Consider the following 25,417-nt stretch of genomic DNA (forward strand, 5'->3'; position numbering starts at 1 on the left):
TTCAATGATGAACTGCCTTCAAATTAAAATTGAGTGTTTACTATTGTCATTTTGCATTATTGACACTCTTATCCTATTTAATACTATAAAGTTCTTTGACACAATCTGTATTGTTCAAAGCACTATATAAATAAAGGTGATATGTAAAGATGAACAGATCATATGTACGTCACGCAGCATGGGACAAAATAATGAGAGCTGTATCCAGGGATTATGACAGTGACAATTCAGTCAAGTCACTGTCATCCATCAATATAAAGCTCTGTCAGAGGACACATGGAGGAGAGTGTTTTTGTAGCAGGAGAGATGTGCTGACTCCAGACAGCTGCCTGGACAGTCACTCACTCCAGGTTAATTGAAGTTCACCCTTTTGATTGGTCAGTGATGGAACTCATTAGCATAGGTGAGAAGGTCAGCCTGCTTTGCATTTGAGCTCATTTTTACAGCTCTTAATAGAATCAGGCTCCTGAAGACAATTAAACTTAGAGAGGTCGGTCGACTCATTTTCCTGACTTTCTTGCATTATTGCTTAAGTATTGCCAGTGCCCTATCCCTGGACTTTTCCTGCCATCTAGACAGATGAATTAACTTAACTATTGAACAGGTGAATTCGAAAGCCGCATTGCAGATATATGTCACTGAGCTGAGGTTATTAGTCAGAATAGGATTTTCCTCTGATTCTGTTTTAAAAGCAGAAAATGAAAGCAGCTGGTAGGGGTGTCCTGAATGTTCAAAATATGGAGTCTAATTTTAAAATTAAACGGATTCAAAACCTGATTTAAACCAGGAAATAAGAGGTTTTAAAAAATGAAGAAAGTTTATTCTTCGAACTTCCATTTAAGACTAATATGTTCTTTAGATCATTCTCAAATAATTTTGGAACATCAGGTTTTACCATTCAACTTGGGGAGTTCATAGTGGAGATCATACTGTTATTAGAAAAAAGAGAGATACCAAAGACATTCTGAAAAATCCATCATTGTTGTCCTGAATATATAATGTGTGGTGAAAAATCAGAAGAAGAAAAAAAGAGAGAATAAAGTATATTTATTAGTGGTCTAAGAATTTTGGAACATTACCAGGACATTTTGATGGCAAAATAATAATGTTGGCACAAAAATGATAATCTACTCTATAAATAAGTAAATCAACATTAAAGATAAAAAAAAGTAAAATGGTTACAAAAGCTTACACACACACAAAAACAAATTGGTTCTTCAGCAGTTCTTCAGTGTGGTTGAGCTGCATATAACATCCCTACCACATAAAGAGCCCATTAAGCCCCTGTATAGTTATTTAAAGGCTCTCTAACTCTCTCTTAGTCACTTAGTTTAACTAGGGAGAGGATTAAAAAAACAACATTAAATCACTCTGTATTTCCTAAAGATAGCATGATTTTCAACCTTTTTGTCCCCAAGGCCCCCTATAAGGGTCCCCCAGACAGATATGACACTTCATGACCTCAGAAAAGTATAAAAGTGATTAAAAACAGCTTTTGTCATTGTATCAAATTCCCATTCATAGCAAACATATGAGAGTGACAATATCTAAAATGGTTCTACATACAGTAGCAGGGACTGTATAAAGTGGTTCCTCTATGGAGCCCTAAATAGGTTAAAAAAAATTATTAAAAATGTATTAATTAAATTAAAATTCTCATTTCCAGAGGGATCTCTGCTGGTTACAAACGGCCACCAGCCTGTTCTCATTATCTCTTGAAAGTTCAAAGTGTACACTCCAGCGCCGTGGAAGGTCTTGAATGGATTTTGAGCTGAGGAGACTTATTTATGGCTGTGAAATGTAATAATGCAGGGTGTGTGTAATCCTCTTCCCAGCTCAAGCAGTAGGCCTGGGGACTAACATGCACCACATGCACCACAACAACACACGCTCAGTACACAGATCTGGCCCCATGATCAGAGAAAGGGCAGAGCTTGCTGTCCCAAACAGGGCGAGTAGAATACAGCGTTTCAGCTTGGCAGCCACAAAAGCTGGCAGAGGGCTGAGAAACTTGTGTTGAGTGGGCCAGACTGAGAGAGACAAGCATCGGGTGTACTGGAAACAGAGTAAGTAGGCAAGTCGAGTGGCTTGTGAACGAACCAAGGAGGCTAGCAGCTGCTGGTCAAGAAGGCTACTAACAGGATGAAGATAGTCCACCACGTGGGTCCACGGGGATTAGGAGTCAGAGAGAGGTAAACAGATTAAGCCAGAAAAAGAGGCAGCGTTTTTAACCTCATCATTCCCCTTACACCCTGCAGAGCATCTTCCACCCACTCGCACACTTCAGACCAAGTGTGTGCCCAAGAATCTGCACCATCTGTCAGGAATACCACCCAACCTACAGTAGTGCACACAAACAGCCCCTTCCATGGATGCCTGGACACATAGTCGATGGAAATTAACTCTGTCGAACTCAGACGTGAGTTAAGTCAATACGGACTGTCGTTTCTTTCCAAATGAGCGACTTTACATCCAAAAGGACATAATCTACTGCAACATGCCATTGAAAACAGGATTATTCCTCATTCTGTTCTTGTTTACCCTCCAAGCCAATAGAATCAAAGGTAAGCCGGTGTTTGAACGCCATTCTAATGCTGTTTTATTTAAACAAAGTCTTATAATTCAGCAAAAACAGGACTTCTGGTAACATACAACGCCTTAGAGTGACTACAGCCTGCGTGATTCCTCACACAACAGCATCTTTCCGCCCTCGGTGATCGAAATTAGTTTTTAAATATTTTAAGAGCCAATTTGCAAGGACATAAAAGAAGCCCAAAGATTTTTCTTATGCAAAATGAAGCCTGATGACAAATCATTTGATAACATTTTTGTGGCAAGCACGCCATTAGCGCTTCCTTTTTGGTACAATATGCTAGAAAAGCACGTTTCGCTAACATTTCATGCGAGTTCTGAATGCCTCTAGTCTGGCTACAGCGTTCAGAAGCTCCATTCATTAGCAGGGAGAAACAAAAGGCATTCTGTTCGTGGCCGTGTGGAACGCTAATCTTTTCTGGCTTGTAGCTTTGCTGTGGGGCTTCGCTCAATGCTTCAGAAGTACAGCTCAATTAGCATCGCCGCCCCTCATGTCTGCACATGTGCTCGGCGGGCTCATAGACGGCAGCGGGACACATGATCGAATCAGTCACCCTGGTTTATCTTTGAGAAATTGCACCACTGGCCCTACATCTGCTCATTTGCTAATTAACAGATGTGGTCAGATGGTTTGTGACCTAGAAACACATTGTTGGGACCCCTGGATCTCTGTGTGATCTGCTCAATGTTTTCCACTGCAAACATCTCTAAATAGGGCCACATGTGGCACTAGAACAGGGCGTCATTGTTTGTGATCAAAATAATTAGACTGAAGGTCCAATCTGATTTGACAACAGGGCTTGAGAAGAATTACAACAATGGTGTAATTGTTACAGATTCAACACTAATAGCCATATAGTAGTCTACATCAATCTATAGTAAATGACTGACCATACTGTACTAAAACAGTATCCATTACCATTATAATGCAGTTAATGGTAGAATTTGCTAAAGAGTCTCATTAGAAAAGCATTTTAAATGCTATAAATGCAGCTTGCAATTGAAATTAACAGTAAAACTCACACTTTTATCCTTTTCATACAAACTAGCAAAATACTAGTGTTCACAGTTCATGATTTGCAAAAACTACAATTTTTATGCTTGCATCACATAACCATTTCTGCTGTAGTAAACTTGCTTGGTAGCGCACCTTGTACAGCACTGCACTTGTGATTTGGAGCATAGTGAATCACATAAAACATGAGTCATGATGGAAATTGCATAAAATTGCATAAGGTTGCATCAGCAAAGGTTTTTATCTCGCATCTGCTTTTGTTAACACTATTGGATAGGTTTAGAGGACAGTCTGGTGTATGCTGTACATACCTTTCAAACTTGATAAAGCAGTATACGTTTAGTGTCGTTTCATTTCTGAACTGCAGCAATAAATATTACAACCAAAGTAATGAAATGTTACCAGATTCACGTTAATCTTGTTTGTATTAAACTGAATGCACAGGCAATCACTTTTCAAAGTGTTGCGATGGAGACACGTAATATCTCTTTGAAGAAATGTCGCCAAAGGCATTTTTTTTTTCACTTAGTCTGAGTTGATATTGTTAGCTACTGAATGCCATTGTTCTGTTGGTATCTAAATTAGTTTTAGCCCAAGCTATTTTATGCCATTTAAGTGCTGGTGTACAGTTATGCAATTAACCAGAGGATAAGCCTGGTCAGCAAAGGACATCAGCATCCAAAACACAATATAACTAGCTATTCTTTGCAGAGAAATCTGCATGTACACAGGAAATCCTGTCTTAATGTGATCTGATTGCATGTTGTATGAGATTCTGTTAAGCAGGATTACTCAGTTGGCTTTAAAAGTTACCAGTAGAACATTAAAAACAAAGGTATATGTTTATCTTCCACTGTAGCTGCACTTATATCGCTAACGCTACTGCTTGTCTGCTAACTAAGCTTAAACTAATCTGCAAGTAGTGAACAGAGGTCCGGTGAAGTCTGAGGGACCCCCTTTGCTGAGCCAGGCTTAATGTTTTAAGAAGCTCTCTGAAGTTTACCAGCTGGTCACACAATACTCCATTTTGAAAACATTTATCCAATTGTAATTGAGGCCTAATAGAGGTCCTAACAGAGACCTAATGTGATCTTTCAATTTCTAAAGAGGTCTTGGAGTGGCTCAGATCTTACGTGGAGGGGACACACGATTTGTCTGTTTTTAATGGATCTGTGAGTGTTGCAACTAAGAGGAAATTATAAAGATTGCACCATCAGCTGAAGAGCCAAGCTATTAAACTAGTCAGGACTGTTGTCATTTGATGTAAAAACCTCCAGATGCACTTTGATATGAGCTGTTAACTGTATAATTGTTTGATGCTTCATTACTGAAGTAGGTAATTAAATGCATCGCTGCCATTTTGCAGTACATATGTTCACTATGACAATGACTTGAACTGAAGTTAATGAAGTGAAATCTGCTGTCATTGTAATACCTGAACAATTCATCCTGAACTTCTCTAGTCTGTAAATACCAGTAAAACACCAGGTCTAAGTCTATTACGCCAATGACCGCAGGTGCTGGTTAACTCCAACAGCTATCTCTGGCCACAACCGATTATGTAACAGGTCAGAAGGTGGGTCACCTTGAGTAGAAATACTCTTAGATGTCAGAATGGGTTAGGGTCTCTGGCAGGTAAGAACTTTTAATGACACATCACTGTAAAATTTAACCTCTACAATTGATCATTATAAGAGCTAGTTCATGCAAAAAAAAAAACAATAAAAAAATATTGATGATAATTTAATGACCTTCATGTTGTTCCTGTGTCGTTTCGTTGATCACAAAAGGAGATGTTTTGAAAAAAAAAATTATGTTTTGTTTTTTTAGACCCCATTGATTGCCATTATATGGAAAAGACACAGCTGAACTTTCTTGATTGCTGACATTAAACTGAGTTAAACTCTAAAAAAAATATTAAAATATTTAATTACATATTGAATAAATGGAAAACAACAATATAATGACTACATTTATAAGAAGGACTTCATTTAAAAAATCTCGAAGACTTTTTCAGCTTGGTCTTTATGTTAAAATTCTTTGCTTTCAGTCAAACACGATTAAGATTACTACCACTGGAGAGCAGAGGCCTTTTTAACTCTTATCTAGTGAATGCGCTTAACATCTGCCGTGATAACCGACTGCTTGACTTAGGCCTAATCCAATTAATGTTCATTCAGCATACTAATCATAGACTTAAAGGGTTTCAAATGGTCTCTGAGTGAGAGTAATTACATGAAGTGTAATTATATGATCCGTCGGCTTACTGTTCTCAGGTAAAGTTGCTCCTGCTCTTCTGAAACTATGAACGCATGCTGTTGTTGTGACATTTGCAGAACTCACTGCTGACGACTTGATTCTCAGGATCAGAAATGTGAAGTACAGGCACTTCCTGGAGACTCCACGGCCAATGAAACAGTTGACAGATGGCAGAGATTCACTTTCTCTGGATGCGCATCGAGCAAAGAGATCAGCGCTGTTTAATACGGGGGTGAAAGTCTGTCCTCAGGAGAGCATAGCGGAGGTCGTCACCAGCCATAAAGCCTACTACAAACTAAGAGGTAGGACAACATCTACCCTAAATGCCACAAGGGACGGAGCCTTAAGCATCAGTGCCAAATTTGGCAACAACCCCTCAGATCCTCATAAATCATAATTAACTTCCCAATCATTCGAATCCTTCTGAGAGATGAAGGATCATGCCAAGCCACAAAAAAAGAAGTGGCTCTGAGCCAAGTATAGATAAAAGTAGTGTACTTTTTTTAGGCTTACCTTCTTTGAGTCTTATAGAATGGATTTTTGCTGTTACAATGAATATGGGCAGAAAATGATTATAAAATTAATCCACAGACATGAGAGATAGTATATGATGACAACATTGTCAATTTGGGATGAAGTTTCTCTTTAAGTAATTTTTTTGGCTTGAATAAAACCAAATAATTTTGATAATTCCACATGAGCCACCTGACAAATTTTTTTACACTGAAGCAGATAGCATGATTTTAAATTACTGGTACAAACAAGCTAAAGGTGAAGCACATTTAGCTGTCAGATTCAGTTATGAGATACTCTTAATTAAATGTCCATAATAACCGTGTTGGCAAAATGAGATAATGGCTGCAAATGACTGCATGCTAAACACTATTAAGTATGTTACACCTCTGTCAGTGGTGCAGATAATTAATTTGAAGTGTCCCGGCATGTTTTATCAGGTCTTTGCTGTTAGTTCTCTCTCAATTTTTCCATGATGTTTAACAGTTTGTCAAGAAGCTGTGTGGGAGGCTTTCCGGATCTTTCTTGACAGAGTTCCTGACACCATGGAGTACCAGCAGTGGGTGTACGCCTGTCAGAGAGACTCACTTTGCATGGAGGATCTGGCCCAAAATTTTAGTAGCACGCAGGAGCATCTTGACATGGTAGCCAGTGTGAGTAGCTGCTCGTGTCCATTTCCAATTTAGTCCATTTGTCTTGCCAGTACAGCATAAATGTGCCAATATTTTTCAATTGAAAAAGGCTTTTTCGTAAATTCTCAAAGAGGCTTTATATCATTTACAGAGAGTGAAAGCTCAAGATGAACAGAAGAGGTAAGAATCCTGAAGATGATCTTGAAATCAAGGGCTTCTTGGTTTCAGTATTCATGGTATGGCAAGTTACTTCAAGTCTTCATTTTGGGCTCGAACCCTTCAGAATATCTAGAATGAGGTCACCTGACTAGTGGGAAATGAGAAAATCGCAGCCTGACCTTTAAAAAACAAAGTTTGTTCATATTCGGTGGCCTAGCTAAACACTGCTCTCTGACCTGATCCACTTTAATAAGAGGGATCTGTGCCCAGACATATTACGCTTGGGTGTTAGAGCCACACAAACATACCCGGGCTTACATGCAGTCAACCCCTTTATCGGGGACAATGAATTTTATTGCATTTATCATTCTCGGATTGATTCGTTCCTTCTCGACATGTCTTCAATTATTTTTAGGGCTCTCACACCTGCACCAGGCAAGAAATGTAAGTCCTCACCATCCGAATGAGAAAGAAATACTGGCTGATCTTATAAAAACATGACTGATTGATGGCTTTTTATGCTTCAGGTTCAAAGAGTCCTGCGGAGCTTTTCATCATGGAATCTGACAGCGTACGGCCACTAACTCCTGCTTTTCAGAATATGCACGTAACATACTAATGAAGTTAGAAACAAATAAAATGACTATTCTCTGATCTGATAGGAAACTGGGGCACCAGATGTTGTCCCTCAGAGGCCAGTGGAGCACATTGTGGAGTTCAGTTTGACTATAGTAGACCCCGTACTACTGAGGGATCCAAGCAGCCCGCAATATGAAGACTTCACTCACAATCTTCATGAGAAGGTTATGTGAAATCAACTATTAAACATATGCCATCAAGCTGTTTCAAGCTACTAACAGACAAATTACATCTCACCTGAGCCTGTGTTGAGAACATTGACAATATAGTTGTGAAACCTGATAAAAGAAATAAAGGTAACACTTTATAATAACTGCACACTTTTAATCATTAAGCATTAGTAAACAGATAATTCATAATTTATAAAGCATTAATAGACAGTAATAAGCAGTTTATAAATACAGATATAAATGCTTATTCTTGATTTAAAAGCATATCTATAATGTGTCTAATAATTGTATTTTCATACTTTGTTCATGATCAATTTATCATTTCTCAATGAAGTATAGCATTATTTACAAACCAGTTATTTAGGAGTTGCCAGTGATTCATATGATCACAAGAAATGTGGTAAATTCAGGTAGTTGTAAAGCATTTAGTAGTGGTCAGTTAACTATTTATGTGAGCTCATCTAAAGTGAGTCTAGTTATGCCTTGTAAAGCATTTATAAAGGATATTTAAAGGCTCAGTTATCTTCTAAACAAAAAACGGAAACAAACACCACACAGTGATACAGAACATATAAATATTAACAGCCTTTAAATCTCATTTGTAAAAGCTTTACAAGGCATAAATAGTCCTCATTATTGGACTCATTAATGCTTTATAAATTATGAATTAACTGTTTCCTAATGCTTAACTAATGATTAATAGCATGCAGTCATTATAAAGTTTTACCAAAATAAATCTTAAGGTGTAGTTAGTGATAACTGTAATAAAAGAAATGAAATGCATTTGTGTTAAGAACATTCTAGAGAAAATCTCAAAGTTAAAAAAAAAAAACATATTACTAGAGTAGGTTTGAAAGTAGCTTCTGGTAAAAGATCAAAAACAGGAAAACTAAACACGTCTTGGGCATAAGCCTAAGATTAGTTAAAATACGACCAGAGCCATGGCACATGATTTTACAGCATGTTGGACAATCCAAAATATGAGGTTATGTAACCAACTGTGTTTAATTGATTGGTTTATGTTCTCTATTTATATTATGTAATTTATTTAATTATGTAGTTATTGACAAAGTTATTACAAATATGTCTAAAATATTTTCATTTACACTTTTGCAGTTGCTGCATGTGTTTGACAAACTTCCAGGGTTTAAAGAGATTCGGGTGCTGGGATTTCGGTAAGTTGAATGCTGGAACAGTGGGATTCACCAAGATATAACAGTCCATTGAACTTGAAAATTATATCTTTGGATGGGTAATTCTCTCCCAGGGGCAACTTGGGGTAAGTATTTGAAGAAATACTTGGCAAATTGCATTCAGAACAACTGTGTTTCAATTACTATACCATTATGCTTTGCTGTAGTGTAGACTGTGTAACACAACATGCTTGAGGTGTAACCACCTTATTATCTCATGATAGTAGCCTTTGGGAAAACTGTATCAATTAACCCTCATGTACTTTTAAGAATGACTTTACATTGCCCAAAATCACAAATCCTGTGCATGTGAAAATGAATTTCGAAATAAACCTATATTATTTAGCTTCCAATTAGACGGCTGCCAAAAGTAAACCTCTACAATATTATACACCAATCCATTCTCATAAGATTTGAAAAAGTCATTAAGTATTAACCTGACAGGCCAATGATAAGTATGATTTTGAGGTATTGAAATTGCCTTTGGGTTTTTCAGTCCCAAAGAGAACATGAGGGCTAAGACAGACAATCAGGTTAATACAAGTCCAAGCAAACGTCATGCAAACCAATTCCCTTCATAACATCTATCAGTCCTGAAGGTGCTGTAGCAAGCTATGCTGTAGTGTTTGAGAGTGATGGGACGCGGGCCATAGGTGACACAGACTCCAGTGATGAATATGGCATAGAGAGAGCCCTAAAGGGCATGGTGGTGAAGGCACTAAGTGAGGACACATCACTTCCTGTGGACGTGCTTTCCCTTATTTTCAAACCAGGTACACAAAATCAATACAATCAATATAAGAGTCCTAGACAGACTGCAAATATTTAACCTTACCTGATTTGCCCTCTTTAACAGCAGGCGAGGAGAACATGAGATCTAGTACTGAAATCAGCAGAGAATCAAGGTTTTTACCTGGGGAAATGAGTACACAGTCCACAAAAGAGGACTCAGAGGACATTACAGCACCTGGGAGTATGGTCATCTCTTTTGGAGATCTGGGCTCTGATAGGACAGAAAAAAGTGATATGCAGAATTTTCCTGATATATCTTCCCACGTTCCCACGCAACCAGTAGCCACTGTGCTAATTAACAACTCCCATCTTGAGGGTTCAAAGATGACAAGTCTAACCACTGAAGTCACTTCAACAAACGAAGGTAAGTCTTTTATATTTGTAGCGAGTAGTGAGTTGTGTACAAAAGCTCTTGCTTCCAAACTGAGGATGTATTCACACCTGTCTGGTTTGGTTTGGTTGAATCGAACTCAAGTTGGTTTCCCCTCTTGGTGCAGATCTTTTTGGTAGGTGTGAATACAGCAATCGCTTCCAAACAAACTCTGGTATGGTTCATTTAAGGTGTGAATATGATCTGACCTCGATCCAACCCAATTTTCTTAGCGGTAAGCCCCTCCCCTCGAACACAGATGAGCCAATGGTCAAGTATCAGTTGCACAGGGAGCCGAACTCAGACATCTGTAGGTTTCAGCGCCAAAGAGAAACATAGGAAGATCTGAAGCTTTCATCGTTTTTATGGGATTTATGCTTCAAAAATGTAAAAACAATATGCCTGGGGTCCTTATAAGACTAATTCCAGGTATCCTGAGAGAATAGGCAATGGAGTTTATTTTATTCTATTTCCTAAACTGTCCCAAAGCATTCAACCCCAATGAAGACAAAACTTTCATTTCTGGTTGTCATACTCTCATTACATTACAATTTTCATCTGCTCAAGCAGAATGCAAATATCATCTTGTGCATTACTGTGTCCATACAAACCTAAATAGCCAACTGTATTGTGCAGTGTAATGCAAAAACACATAAACAAAGGTCTACATTTCACTGTTTCTTCATATGAAACTGGTTAAATGTAAATTAATTTAATCGAACCCTGCGATACATGAACAGTGTTAATCCGGCATGTTGTGATCATGACGAACATAACATGAGGCTTCTCCTGGCTTGCACCCTCTCTTCCAAATTCCAAATACTGACAATATTTATTTTAAAGTTCATAACAGTAACCAAGTGGATAAGGCTTACTGATAGGTGAATTGTAGAAATCACGCTCAGAATCAGACAGCTTGCACTTATAGTGCTGTTGTTAGCATTTCAACGGCTTAAATCACTTGTTTTTAAACCAAAATGCTTGAAAACATTACCATGACGTAGTGTTTGGAGAAAATAGTAAGGAGATATTTTAATTATTTATTAATAAACTAGTGTTTAGTCAGTGTCGCAAAGATGAAGTTGATGATCCTGACTAGTGGTTGACCGATATTGGTTTTTTTTTGTTGTTGTTGTTTTTTTGGCAGCCGATGCCGATATCTTGCAGGGGGTCAATAGCCGATATACAGTAAAGCCGATGTATATATATATATATATATTTTTTTTATTCTTAATATTTAATCAATTTTTAATCATTTGACAATGGGTTTAAAAAATTAATGTGTAAAATAAACATACTTATACTTTAGATGACAAACTATTTTCTCAAATAAATAAATATTAAATAGAAATATAATTAAAAAGGAAGTAAACACTGTAACCAACAGGGCACTCAGTATTCTAGGAAGTTTGTGTGCATTGGGAATCATATTTTTCAAATAAAGCCAGGGTAACACTCATTTTACCTACAGTACACAGAGTAAATAACATGAATATGACAGTGGGCAAATGCATAAAGCACAGCATAATTTGAAATGGTGAGTTTAAAGTTTAATTTGATATTGTGAGAACACCGTATGACATTGTCTCATATGATGCTCATAAGCTTCTTCATATTATGAAAGTATCTGATAACACCAAATCAGTAAAATAATAAATATTGCACTACGAAAGATCTCCATGATTAGCCTGTTTTTGCACTTCCTGTTTTTCCCTGCTTGAGAATTTCTGCCCAATGGATCGATGACCTTAGCACACATGTGGTATTATTTACAGTTTTTGTTCGCTTGTAAAAAAAAAAGCCAGTGTGAAAGGGAACCGCAAAAAAAAAAAAATCTACATTGTGAACTAGTGGACTTTATTGGTGTGAATACACCCTAAGACACTTAAGTTAGGCAGCCTAAAAAAAAATTAAGAATTATTTGTAATTTTGCAGTACATTCATTTTCAAAAACATTCTCTGAAACCTTTTTTTTTTTTTTTTTTTTTTTCGAGGATTGTCAAGAACCACTACAGTGGACTACCTATCAAAGTGGGTGGAAGTCAAAGAGGATGTGGGACATGAAATTGTTGCCACTGCTGCACCACTGGACTTGGAGACTTTTGAGGTAGCGAAAGCATCTTCTTCAACTCAACCTGAAATGGATTTTGATATAACACCAGAGGCCACTTCTGCAGAGGCAACATCAATCTTGACAACCCTAACCCCTACAGAACGAACGCAAGATGCTATATTTCTTGAAGATGACACAATTGGCCAATCAGAACCTTTAGAGACCCCTACCGAAGGTCTTCCTTCATACCCTAAAGGTCAAGTTGAGTCACCTACTTCAATTGACCTTGGTGAACATGTAGAGTCTCCATCTGTCGGTGTCACCATAGACACACTCAATCAAAACGTGCCCCCACTTGGACTTACAACTCCAGAACCCATTCTTCCTACAGCAATTCCCTCTGAGCTAACGCCCACAGAAGACCTAATTTCACACATGACCCCGGACATTTTCCTGGATGAAGAGGGACAGCCTCTCTGGACAGTTTCACCTCCCCCACGTGAAGGTAGTACAGATATTGGCAGAGATGTTGAACAGGCTGATAAGGAGGAAGATACTCTAGACTTTGGGAGTGGATTCCCTTCAGAGGTTGATGAGAATCCACAATCCTCGGCTCGTCCTCTAGGTTACGTTACCGCTCCTTCGGTGATGGCTTCTAACCAGGCCAAAGAGTTAGTGGTGTTTTTTAGTTTACGTGTGACTAATATGATGTTTTCGGAGGATCTTTTCAACAAGAGTTCCCCTGAGTACAAATCACTGGAGAACACGTTTCTTGAACTGGTAGGTAAACACACTTTTGTCTTTGACTTCATCTTGCTGCATGTCTTTCTATCCTCCATTTGTTGTTGTTAGCTTTCCTTTTTTTTTCATTTGTATCGCAGTGCATGCTGGTAAAGCATAATAGATAAAGTGTGCCATTTGTCTGCAGGGATTTGACAGATGGCATCTGAGAACAGTGATGTTCAAAATGTGATTACATTTTTCTATAAAGCCTTTGTATAAAGGGTTTGGGTGACTGACAGAAAATTGGATTTCATTTCTGTACATTTTATACAAAGATACTTATTTTCCCACTTCAAAATGTTTTCCTCTGAACTTTCTTTACCTTACATTTCAATTTAGGCAGAAGTACACAGAATGAAAACCTGTATGGCCATTTAAAAAAAATGGTGCAATCTCAAACAAGCAAGAGTGGTGTAGTACTGAATATCGGCCCAGTTATAGTTCAACCGTAGACGTAAGGCCACATGTAATCACAACTATGATCAATACAGTTAAAAGTTACATTTGAGTACCTTCATTTCTTAGACAAATTTTTTATCAGTTTCTTATATTTCCAGCAAAAATTGCTCCAGAGTAAACCAAACCATCAAGCTTTGCATGTCACCCTGCATCATAAACTTGAACTGCAGATGAGTGGAGCAGTTTCTCCTCCCCATTCAAAGTGATGCAGAATCACTCTGTTCCAGCTTGACTCCCTTTTTTTCCATTTTCTGCTCTGCGGTCACTCCATGCTCAATGGAGAGAAAACCTTCCCCGAACAATCCTAATATAAGAGAAAACACATATGCTCCAACTTAAAAAAAAAACAGTACTCATCCAAGAAAAAATGCTCACTTCCACTCTGCACCACTCATATACAACGTGTAAAAAAAGTGCTACAGACATGAGACTTTCAGACCGCCTCTTGGCCAATCATATCACAGTTTCACAACTACATTTACATTTATGCATTTAGCAGATGCTTTTATCCAAAGCGACTTAAAGTGCACTCAGGCTATACATTTTTTTTTTTTACCAGAATGTTTGTTTACTGGGAATTTAACCTACAACATTTTGCGCTATTAACGCAATGCTCTACCTCTGAGCCACAGGAGTCAACTAAGTGATGTTGTTTTTATTCATATTATATTTAGTAATATCATGTTTTTTTAACCAGAGGCAATTCTCTGAACCAAGTGACTCGGCAAACCCAGAGGCTTCTAGTCAAGTGACTGAGAGAGAACAGAAGACTTTAGCCTCAATACCGGTACATCTATATCCAAACTTGAAAAAGCATTATTAATCACTTTTTGACACTAAATTCTGAACTTTTGTCTAACAACTTCCCCCGTCTGATCTTACTGAACAAGAACTGTCTTTACTAACTGCAGATCACTGAGCTCTCTAACCAGCATTAACCAAAGTTGAACGTTTACAACCCGCAACTGTTTTTTTTTCATTAGTAGTTTTATTCTTGATAGTGTGAATGTTGCCTTATAGTTCCAAGCAAATTTTGGTTTCTCAGGATCTCAGTGTGCACACTAACAAAAATATGTGCTCATGTCAAATGCTAAAACTGTGTATCTGTAAATAATCTGGTTTTTCTTATTGATGTAAAACACAGATGAACCTATTTCACCATCTTGTTGAATTAAATGACCAAAAACACAGAGCATGCCCAAAAAAAATAATAATACCTCAGGGACTTGCTGTCTAGTTTTGTTTCTCTAAATCTGCTTTTAGTTGGTTAGGCAGCCTAATAACTTGGAATTGTTCTTTGGTGAGACACATGTCCTTGAATGTAATCAGTCTCCAAATGTTTTTATTGGAGTGTTATAACAATGACAAAGATTATTTTGAAATTAACTGCTCAATTATTTCTTTGTAATAAAAGCAATTCAAAGAGATACCGTAGCTGATTTTGTGGCTTATTTGTGAATGAGTCAGGGTGAATGCAATCTCTTTTAAGATACATAAAAATTAGTCAGTTTAGACTGGTTTTCATGTGTGTTAAAAACTACAATAATATCCATTCCTAACTGTTCTTGCACAGTTTTCTTTTTCTTCATAATTCTTCATAATTTAATTGAACCGCTATTAAACGGGTATAAGGGGCTCTTGTGCAATTTACATCGATATGTTCTGTTCTTTAAGACATTATTTTCAATTATTATTATTTATTATTATTTATTATTATTTTGTATTATTTGTATAAATCCCAAGACAAAAAAGCTCCATTTCCAATAAAGTGGTTGCCCAAACTAGTATAGTGTTGTAGTTCCAAGTCGCCAGACTAACACCAGTGCTAGGAGAAAAACTTTTGGATTATGACATGAACTACTAAAAATCTGCTCAGAGGCTACTCTGGTAAGTATCTAGGTAAAATGGTCATAAAATTAGTTCATTGATTCATAAATGGGCTTTTAAAGGATAATCTGATAACCTCAAGATATTTATGCTCTTGCAAATTCTGCAAAAGAAACATTGATTTTTCCACCGTACACATCAATTTTGCCCGTTTATAATTCAACATTTTGGTAGCTTTTATAGCGACGGCTGTAATATTTTAGTCCTGTACTAGGTTTGCATTGATTTCAGCATTTCAACCTTGTAGGATGCTTATTCACGGCTGACTCTACTGGTTTGTGTAGCAACCATCTCGATTGGACACGGAGAACAAAAAATATTTTAAAAATTCATTAAAATATGATAAAATGTAAAAAATATATTTTATTACGTATTAATCATTTATAGAACAGAACAGCACTGAAATAGATCCCTGTGAACTAGTAGATACAAGTGTAAGCACCGTGCTGGAATGAGTGTGGGAATCATTAATCAAGAATAGAGATATGCTACAATGCTGCTGTCTGTGATAATTAATTCATTAACCTATTTGGAAATGAGCGCTACTGTATATACTAGACGATATCTTCTGTCATGTGACGGCAAACAAAGGTCATGACACTGGCATGATCTCGACAGTAACACTGATTGAGGCTGAGCTCTGAGTCACAGCTTGCCCTGTGGGAAAGAATAACACCTGCTCTGCCCTGGCACTTAACCAAGAGGTGAGAGGTTGATGGTGACTGGCAGATCAGGCCTACCTCCAAATACAGATTAGCTCCTGTTATACAGACGTGCGCTTAATTAACACAACAGCATCCCAGGCCAGGCCTCTGTGCTCCTTCTCACGCTTCATGTTCGCTCTGCATTCACTGTTTAACAATTGGAAATAATTCATATTTTAAAATAAACATTGCGTTTTAATTAAATTAAACAAAAATTGGCAACATTTTAATGCTAACATTTAAAAGATTAAGTATGTTTAATATATCCATCCATTATATTTAAAAAATACTCATTAAAATCATTTTAAATATGAATTATATTTTGAATAATACATTTTTATTTAAATAATTAAAACTGTTACCCCCTATTATACAGACGTGGCCTTCACTCCTCTAGTGCTCACTCTCACTCTCTATGCACTATTAAATAATTAATAACATTTTAAATTATATATATATATATATATATATATATATATATATATATATATATATATATATATATATATATATATATATATATATATGTATATATATATATATATATAATTATTTTAAAAAATATTAACAATAAAAATATTATATTAAAATATTTTAAACACATCTTCATTTCAATTAAAACATTTTAAAATAAAAAAAAATTAACTTTAAGATTTCAAATGTTAATTCCTGATTTTCTATTTATTATTAAAGTGTAACAGGCATTTTTGTTTTAATGCATTACATTAAACAAAAATTGTAAGGTTAAAATGGTGATTTAATAATTAATATGCAAACCTAATTTGAGAGCTTTTTTTGAGACGCTAGTAATCTCTGTGGCTCTTATGCGAAATGCATAAATATCATACGCTCAAGTCTTCCATCTTTTGTGTGACTGGAGCAATCAAGCTCTTGAAATCTTGAGCCGGGATGAATGACTGAGCTGCTACGCCCTATTTCTCCTGAACAACCATCTTTATCTCTAACTGGCCCTCCTCATGCAGAATGAAATGAGCGCTGAGAAGGTTTTGCATATTGTAATAGGATGAGAGACAGACACTGGCCAAAATCATTCAGTTTCTAGCAACTGAGGAGAATTGCTTCAGAATTGACAATCCTAAAAGTTTGCATCTGAGCTGCGTCACATTCATGCACAATTAACCAGTCTGCACTAGACAGCAATGATGAAAGAGCAGTCGCAACTCTCTCATTTCACTTTTATCTCTTCTTTCCCACAGCTCCTGCCGTATCTACAGTCCAACCTGACTGGATTTAGGGAGCTGGAGATTCTGAACTTCAAGAACGGCAGTGTGGTGGTAAACAGCAAGATGAAATTAGACAAACCGGTTCCCTTCAATGTTACTAAGACTGTGCAGTGTGTGCTTGAGGACTTCTGCAATGCGGCGTCTAAGAGACTGGACTTGGAAATCGACTCCCAATCAGTGGATGTGGAAGCAGGTAAGCATGTGTCAAAGGAGAAATCAAATAATTCCTTATTAAAATAAATGTTTGGCCAAAAATAAACTTTAGTCATTAGTCACTTACTATCAAGATGTTCCAAACCTGCATGACTTTCTTTCTTCTCTGGATTGCAATGATGCAATTAAATCTCATCCATGACCCAAGTCAATGGGGTCCAAATGTCCTTAAAAATATTTGTGTGTGTGTGTGTGTGTCTTCTGCTGCAAAAAGTGAAAATACAGGTTTAGAAGGACATGAGGGTGTGTAAATGATAACAGAAATTTCATATTTGAGTGAAGTATACTTTTAACCTTCATAATACATTAAAAATCTGTATTAAATTTTTCACATTCAGGCATTATTTGGACCCATAGGTGTTTTATATAACAGTCACAACTTCATATTTTTCAACTAAAACCATATTTTATATGATCAGCAACCTCTCTTTAATATTTAAAATTAAACCACCCCAAAAAGCTATGATGCAATATATATATATATATATATATATATTTTAAAAAAACTCAAATATTAATTGTGTTTAATGTATTCATCCATTTATAAAAAAAAATTCATAAAAATGTGCAAAATATTAATGATATTTTGAATAATACATTTTTATTTAAACCTTTAAAATTATTAGTTACCTCCGGTTATACAGACATGACCTTCACTCCTTATCACTCTCCATAGAATTTAATAACATTTTTTTTTTTACTTTATTACTCATGACTGCTCAAGAAACATTCGAAATTTTACGTGCATGAATGAACGTATATATTTATTTCTAACAAAACAACAGACATATTAAAATAAATTAAATAATAAAATAGACTGCATGAACTTACTAACTAAATAGGTGTACATATTCATGTTTATCATCAAAATACATTCCCGGAACTTGTGTGAGAACTGGCAAAATAATTTTATATAAATTTTTACAAAAACTATTTTTGACACCAAATGGTACTACAGGTGAATCTCAAAAAATTTGAATATTATGAAATAGGTCTTTATTTTTTTGTAATTTAATGCACATAAACTGAAATATTTCGATTACATTTTGTTTGATTAATGTTTGATTAATTTTGAGTATAAATACTGGGTACAGTACCTCTTGGGCTAGTTTAGAACATGCAACCACAATAATGGGAAAGACTGCTGACTTGACAGTTGTCCAGAAGACAATCATCAACACCCTCAACAAAGGAGGGTAAGCAACATAAGGTCATTCCTGAGAGGGTTGACTGTTCACAGAGTGCTGTATCAAAATATATTCATGGAAAATTGACTGGAAGGAAAAAGTGTGGGAGGAAAAGGTGCACAAGCAACAGGGAAGACCACAGCCTTGGGAAGATTGTCAGGAAAAGTCGATTCAAGAACTTGGGAGAACTTCACAAGGACCAGACTAAAGCTTGAGTCAGCACATCAAGAGTCACCACACTCAGACGTCTTCAGGAAAAGGGCTACAGCTGTCACATTCCTAGAACCAAGACACCCCTGAACCAGAAAAAAAAAACGCCAGAATCATTTCACCTGGGGTAAAGAGAAAAAGAACTGGATTGTTGCTCAGTGGTCCACAGTCCTCTTTTCAGATGAAAGTTAATTTAGCATTTCATTTGGAAATCAAGGTCTGGAGAGGCACAGAAGTCCAGTGTAAAGTTTCTGAAGTCAGTGATGATTTTGGGTGCCGTGACGTCTGCTGGTGTTGCTCTATTGTGTTTGATCAAGTCCAAAGTCAGTGCAGCCATCTACCGGGAGATTTTGGAGCACTTTATGCTTCCGTGTGCTGAGAAGCTTTATGGAGATGCTGATTTAATTTTGCAGCAGGACTTTCGCACCTGCCCACAGTGCCAAAACCACTTCTAAGTGGTTTGATGACCATGATATTACTGTGTTTGATTGGCCAGCCAACTCGCCTGACCTAAATCTCACAGAGAATCTATGAGGTATTGTGAAGAGGAAGATAAATAACATCTGACAAACAATACAGAGCTCAAGGCCACTATCAAAGCAACCTGGGCTTCAGTGAGACCTCAGCAGTGCCACAGGCTGATTGCCTTCATCCCACGTGGCATTGAAGCAGTTATTCACGCAAAAGGAGCCCCAACAAAGTATTGAGTGCATAATTAAACTTGCTATGGAGATCTTGAAAATGTCATAAACATCAGAATTAAAACAAAAAACTCTTTAAATATTTCAGTTTGTGTGCAATAAATCTAGAATAAAAGAAAGTTAGCTTTTTTTTATTAAAATTACAAAAAAGAAAGAACTTTTTCATGATATCTAATTTTTTTAGATGCACCTGTACATACATACATTTTGTTACCTTACTAAAACCTATGCAGTTATTAGAACATTTTATGTATTTCTTCTAGGCCAAAACAGACCTCAATGCATTATGAAGGTTAAGAAAGTTCTGTTCTTGCTGATTGTGATTTACAGTGAAAAAGCGACGAGGAGTCGTTTGATTTCAATGCATCTTGGCAATTTCATCTGTCCGCATGTTAATTATTAGCAACAAGACTGACTCCTTGTCAAACTAATCTCTCACTCATTTGTAATGAGATTTTCTATTGTTATTGAAATCCACAAAGTCCACCAATTACATTCAGAAGTAGAAAGCTCTACCAGCAACTTCCAGCATTACTGTTATTACAACAGTAAACAAAAGCATCCACATTAACTTAAAGAGATAACCACACCTGTATTAAGTCTTTAAGCATCTTTGTATGTCTGGCCAAAAGTATTTAAAGCCAATTAGTTCTTATTGTCCATTCCAGCTGATCACACCGATCCATGTAAGTTTATGGCATGTAACGAGTTCTCCCGCTGCGTGGTGAACACCTTAACCTCAGAGCCTGAGTGTCTGTGCGACCCGGGCTACAGCACGGTGGACGGCAATCCCTGCACCAGCATCTGTGACCTACAGCCGAAATACTGCCTGAACGGAGGACAGTGTGAAATCATACCTGGACACGGAGCGGCCTGCAGGTATGTTAAATATGAAATAAAACCTGCAATATAGTTTACACTGCAAATCCATCAGTTTCAATGGAGATTACAAGGATGTTAGGAAAACTCAAAATCACCTGAGCATACAGCCACAGGTCCTTCATCTGCACTGTCAAAAACAAGGGTGTAAAAATACAGCTTGTTACTGGAGAAGTACCCATAAAAGGTACAATTCTTTTTCTTATCAACCTCTGAAATGTGTATGTACCCTTAAGGTAGTAATATGAGGTAAAATGAGGTACTTCACAGAGACACGTGCACCATTTTTGGTGATTTCTCTGAGCGGTTATGTAAAAAACAAACATAATGTCATGCTTTTTTATAATATAATCATTAATAAAAACTTTTAAATCCTAGGAATCTTACACATTTCTATCCATTCCACATTTTTTCTCAACATGTTTTTTCTCCACCACTTTTAGATGTCCTGTAGGTAAATTCTGGCACTACCATGGAGAACGCTGCAATGAATTGGTGTCTGTGCAAGCTGACCCTCTCCTTTTCGTAGCCTGCCTGGTGGGAAGCCTCTCTGTGGTTTGTGCCGTGATAGGCATCTTGATTTTCATTAACAAGAAATGTATACGGACCAGAAAGACCATGAGACTTGTGTAAGCAGGATTCTCATTTCCCCGTTTTCTGTTCATTTAGACATTCGATTTTTCTTCACAGACTTGGATTGGCAGTGGTGACCCTTATTAATCATTCTGGTGTTAAGACCTGATCTCCTTTGTATTGTAGGCGTTCACAACCTGCATTCCCATTTGGTAATACTATGAGAGTAAATCCAGTTTTTGAGAATGACGATGGGGTCTTAACACATGTGTCAAGCATGCTCTGTCCCATGAGCTCTGCCTCAGCCTCCTCACAACACACAGGCCAAGGCACATTTCGATCACTTGAAAGTTTACAGCTTAGTACTGAGGTAAAGTGTACTGCCAAGATGGTATTCTTCATTATCTATTTCAATCAGTGTCATTACCGCTACTAACATCCATAATCAACCCGTTTCTCAAATAAAAGTCCTTTGTTAGAGATTTTGTGGAGAGGATGGACTAACTTTTCCTATAATATGATGAACTTTGCATTGACATTTTTTTTTGCATTTGGTTTCCTATCTGGGCTCTCTAATGTAAACTAATGCCTAGAAGAAGAAAAAAGAAAAAATAATTTTTGTGCAAACGATGAAAAATGTCTTATTAGGATTTTATGATGAATATAAATGTTCAAAAGAACAGCATTTCCTTGAATTAGCAGTCTTTTTTGACATTCTAAATATCTCTGCTGGTCAATTTAACACACCCTTGTTGAATTAAAAAGTATTAATTTCTTTCAACAAATTTCTGAACCCCAACTTTTGAACATTGGCATTTATATTCCCTTCTATTAAAAATGATGAAGCAACATATTTTGTTCTGAATATCTCACTAATAATCTCATTATTAACCAGTTAAAGGGACATTTACCCAAAGCGTGCAGCAAAAGGTTGTGGAGAGATTACAGTGATATAGACTAATGTAGATGCACATTCTTTAAAGCATATTCATCCGAGGATTCTTATTAGCTACATAATGAGAATGTATTGCAGAATATATTATGTGCAATCTAAAAAATCAAATGACCTCAAAATCATATTTTAGAAATTGCACTAGATTACCTCAAGGAAAAAAAACGATGCACTCCAAAATAACATTAGACTATATTAATGCAGAGGGCAGTACTGTACAGAACAGCCAGTTAACTTCAGCAAAAAAAAATAATAATAATTTTTGCTTTTGGTGAATCAGCTTTTTCTTAAGTGTTTCTTTGTCTAGAAGAAACTAAAGACTAAAAAGAACACATCAGCAAAATCCATGCATCAGTATCCTCACCAGTTTGACACAATATAACATATTCATTATAAAATAGATGCATTTTCTTCTACAGACACAATATATTCAAACAAACAAAATGATGCCAACCATTATTCTGAGAATTTCAAGGATGCAACATTAAGAAATGATTTTCCTAAGAGAATAATTGAAACAACTGACAGCGTGCATGGGTTTTGCATCTCATTTAGACTAGTCACTAGTGCATCTGTAGTTGTCTAATCTAATGATATTATGAATAATAATCAGTCATTTTATTCCAGCAACAGATGTTTTACTCTTCAAAATATTGACATTCTGGATTATCGTGCCAAAAATGTACTGTGCTTCTTTGCTTGGCAAGACCTTGTCTCCACTTAAAACTGTCCAGGATTGATGATGGTCTGTCATTCCTTTCCCAGATCCCCAGACAACTCTACCCCAGAAGATCAGAAAAGTTAATGCCAGAAATGGTTGACGTCCATCAGTGTATACCACATAACGAGGTAAGATGGTGTGAAAACAACCAATTTGACGTTAACAGTGACTGTAAATAATCACGACAGGCTGATTCATCATGTGAAGATGATAAATCTTTCCCATCAATATGTCAACCATCATGTATAAGAGGAAATCATGTTTTGGGAATGTTGCGTCCTTCCCACCACTGCTTAAAATCTGAAATCACACTTTTCTTTCACAATCTCAAAATGCAGATAAATATGTATTTCAAAATAGTTAATTTACAAATATCTTGGCATGTAATGCAAAATCAGAAGAAGCGTTATTTGGTCTAGTAGGCTTAAATATTTGGCATTGTTTATAGGCAGGAAGACTGAGAGTTGACTGGAGAGGTTTATTTACTGAGGTGTGTAATAATATAAGTCATTGATTACTCCTGAAAGTAATCCTCTTTTATGTTTGTCCTCCAGTGGAACTGGTAAATTAGCAAAGTATGAAGGATGTGTAAACACTGTAGACTATTAAACAAGGTATGAGCTTGACAAATAAAATATGAAGGCAAAACCAATGCACTCACTCACTAGTTACCTGAGTAATGTGTTTCTGGTCCAATAATAAAATTCACAGAGGATTCTGACATTATGTTTGATGAGCTAAGATATCGATAGTATATATTCAGCATAAAAGTACCGAATGCATGCTTAAATTATGCATTTCATATTGATTTTTACCTGAACCAAGCAATTCTATATTCATATTTGACGAACCCTTGGCAATTACGTCTCACTTGTTTTCTGTTGACGCTGAAGCCGCAATGCACTATGGGAGCACATGCTGTACCCTGGGGTGCAGAGTTTGAATAAAGAAAAGCATTTTAAATTATAACGTGTACCATAAAACAATGGCAAGAGGACACTTTTTCCTACTGAGTCAATAAAGCCAAGTACTATTACTAGCCTACTCATTAATAGTGGAACATAATAAGTATTATTAAAGATATATATTCAAGTGTTTTTTAGGCCTTAGCTAATATTGGATTATTTAATTTTTTATGTTTTTAATAGTTTTGCTTACGAAATTGCAAATAAACATGGTTATTTTGTGATTTTATTTGTTCTACTTGTTAGTTTTCTGTAAAATATCTTGACATTTGGTAGCCCGATTGAATAGGCCACTCAACATTTTCTGATTTAATCAATTATTCGCTTTTAATTAATCTCACAAACTCCATGCCTTTTTTTTTTTACAATCCCGATTTTGGGAAACCTTGATGTAATGTAATTTTTAATGCACTTCTTGTATGAAATGCATTTTCTTTCTCTTTGTATTTTTATCAACCTGGTACAAGATTTAACTATTTAAATCAATTTGATAAACAAGTTAGGTCAAAAAGTAGCCTAGTCGGGTTATATTACTTAAAATGTGAAATGTAATGGTTTACATTACAAAAATGTGTATGTTATTAATCAGTAACGGATTACAGGAAATAATATACCCAAGCTCTGTGATGGCCAACATGTTTTCTAGGTTGACAGTTTGCTAGGTTTGTAGAGAGTCATTTAGACTGTACCTAATACGGAAATATTAGCAATGCTGGCTAGTTGCTTAATTTGCCTTTGATTAGAGGATGAGTTCATGCAAAATGTATTCTTGTTATTATATAGTAACATGAGGAGGAGTTGTACAGCAATTATACATTACTCAGATGTAGATGAGTTTGTGCATATTGTATTTAATTTTCTTAAATGCCCATGTTGTTTTTTTTCTAGACATGTCGGAGGTCCAGCAGATCCTCTTGCTGTTTTCTGAGGAGTCCTGATAGTGACAGCTTTGAAGTGACCGTTTTATGATGTCCACACAGTTTTTGTTTTAAACTAAGCACGGCACCAAAACCTCTTCAGTGCTATACAAGCAACTCAACTCTGCTGGTTTCTTGTAGACATTTGGTGAGTGTCTAAAACAACCACTATGCTTCAAGGATCAAAAGAAACTCTTGGACAACTCTTGGGAATACCTCCAGGAAAGAGGACTTCTGATTTAGATCCATCCTGAGCTCTTTTTTCATTGCACCTTCGAAAAATTGTAAACTGTATATGAGACATGTAACATGTTGGATGCTTTGAACCCTTCTCAGAGGTTTGTTTAATCCCTCACAATGAGGTATTTATTTACAAATGGATACATTGGGTTGTATCTTAAATAGAAAACAGATTCTAGTCATCTCTTTTAGTCTATCCACGGTGTCCAAACAAAGAAAATGAATGTAAAGTATTTTTGTAACTCCTAAAGGTAACAGAAAAGGCAAAAATACAGACATGTGGTCATGGTTTGTACATTAAACAGAAAAGGTATTTCTGAATGTGTCTTTCAGCTACAGATAAAGTAAATCCTTATACTAATGTCTGTTTAAATTTTCATGTGCAATGATGAATC

At 36.3% G+C, this 25,417-nt stretch overlaps 1 protein-coding gene across 2 annotated transcripts; it reads left to right on the forward strand.

Moving 5' to 3' along the window:
* Positions 1-1,767: 1,767 nt before the first annotated feature.
* On the forward strand, positions 1,768-25,376 carry impg1b (interphotoreceptor matrix proteoglycan 1b). 2 transcript variants are annotated; one of them, XM_026285871.1, is made up of 17 exons: positions 1,768-2,564; positions 5,944-6,168; positions 6,866-7,032; positions 7,163-7,191; positions 7,586-7,614; positions 7,698-7,741; positions 7,833-7,973; positions 9,096-9,154; positions 9,764-9,945; positions 10,029-10,328; positions 12,329-13,167; positions 17,438-17,657; positions 20,444-20,654; positions 21,098-21,283; positions 21,414-21,597; positions 22,945-23,028; positions 24,754-25,376. In XM_026285871.1, the coding sequence occupies exons 1-17, from the start codon at positions 2,498-2,500 to the stop codon at positions 24,832-24,834; spliced, it is 3,048 nt and encodes a 1,015-aa protein (XP_026141656.1). In that variant the 5' UTR covers positions 1,768-2,497; the 3' UTR covers positions 24,835-25,376. The 2 variants fall into 2 exon arrangements, with proteins under 2 accessions (XP_026141656.1, XP_026141657.1); XM_026285872.1 differs by lacking the exon at positions 21,414-21,597.
* The last annotated feature ends 41 nt before the right edge of the window (positions 25,377-25,417 follow it).

Source organism: Carassius auratus, chromosome 17 (genome assembly GCF_003368295.1).
Source record: "Carassius auratus strain Wakin chromosome 17, ASM336829v1, whole genome shotgun sequence".
Lineage (NCBI taxonomy): Eukaryota > Metazoa > Chordata > Actinopteri > Cypriniformes > Cyprinidae > Carassius > Carassius auratus.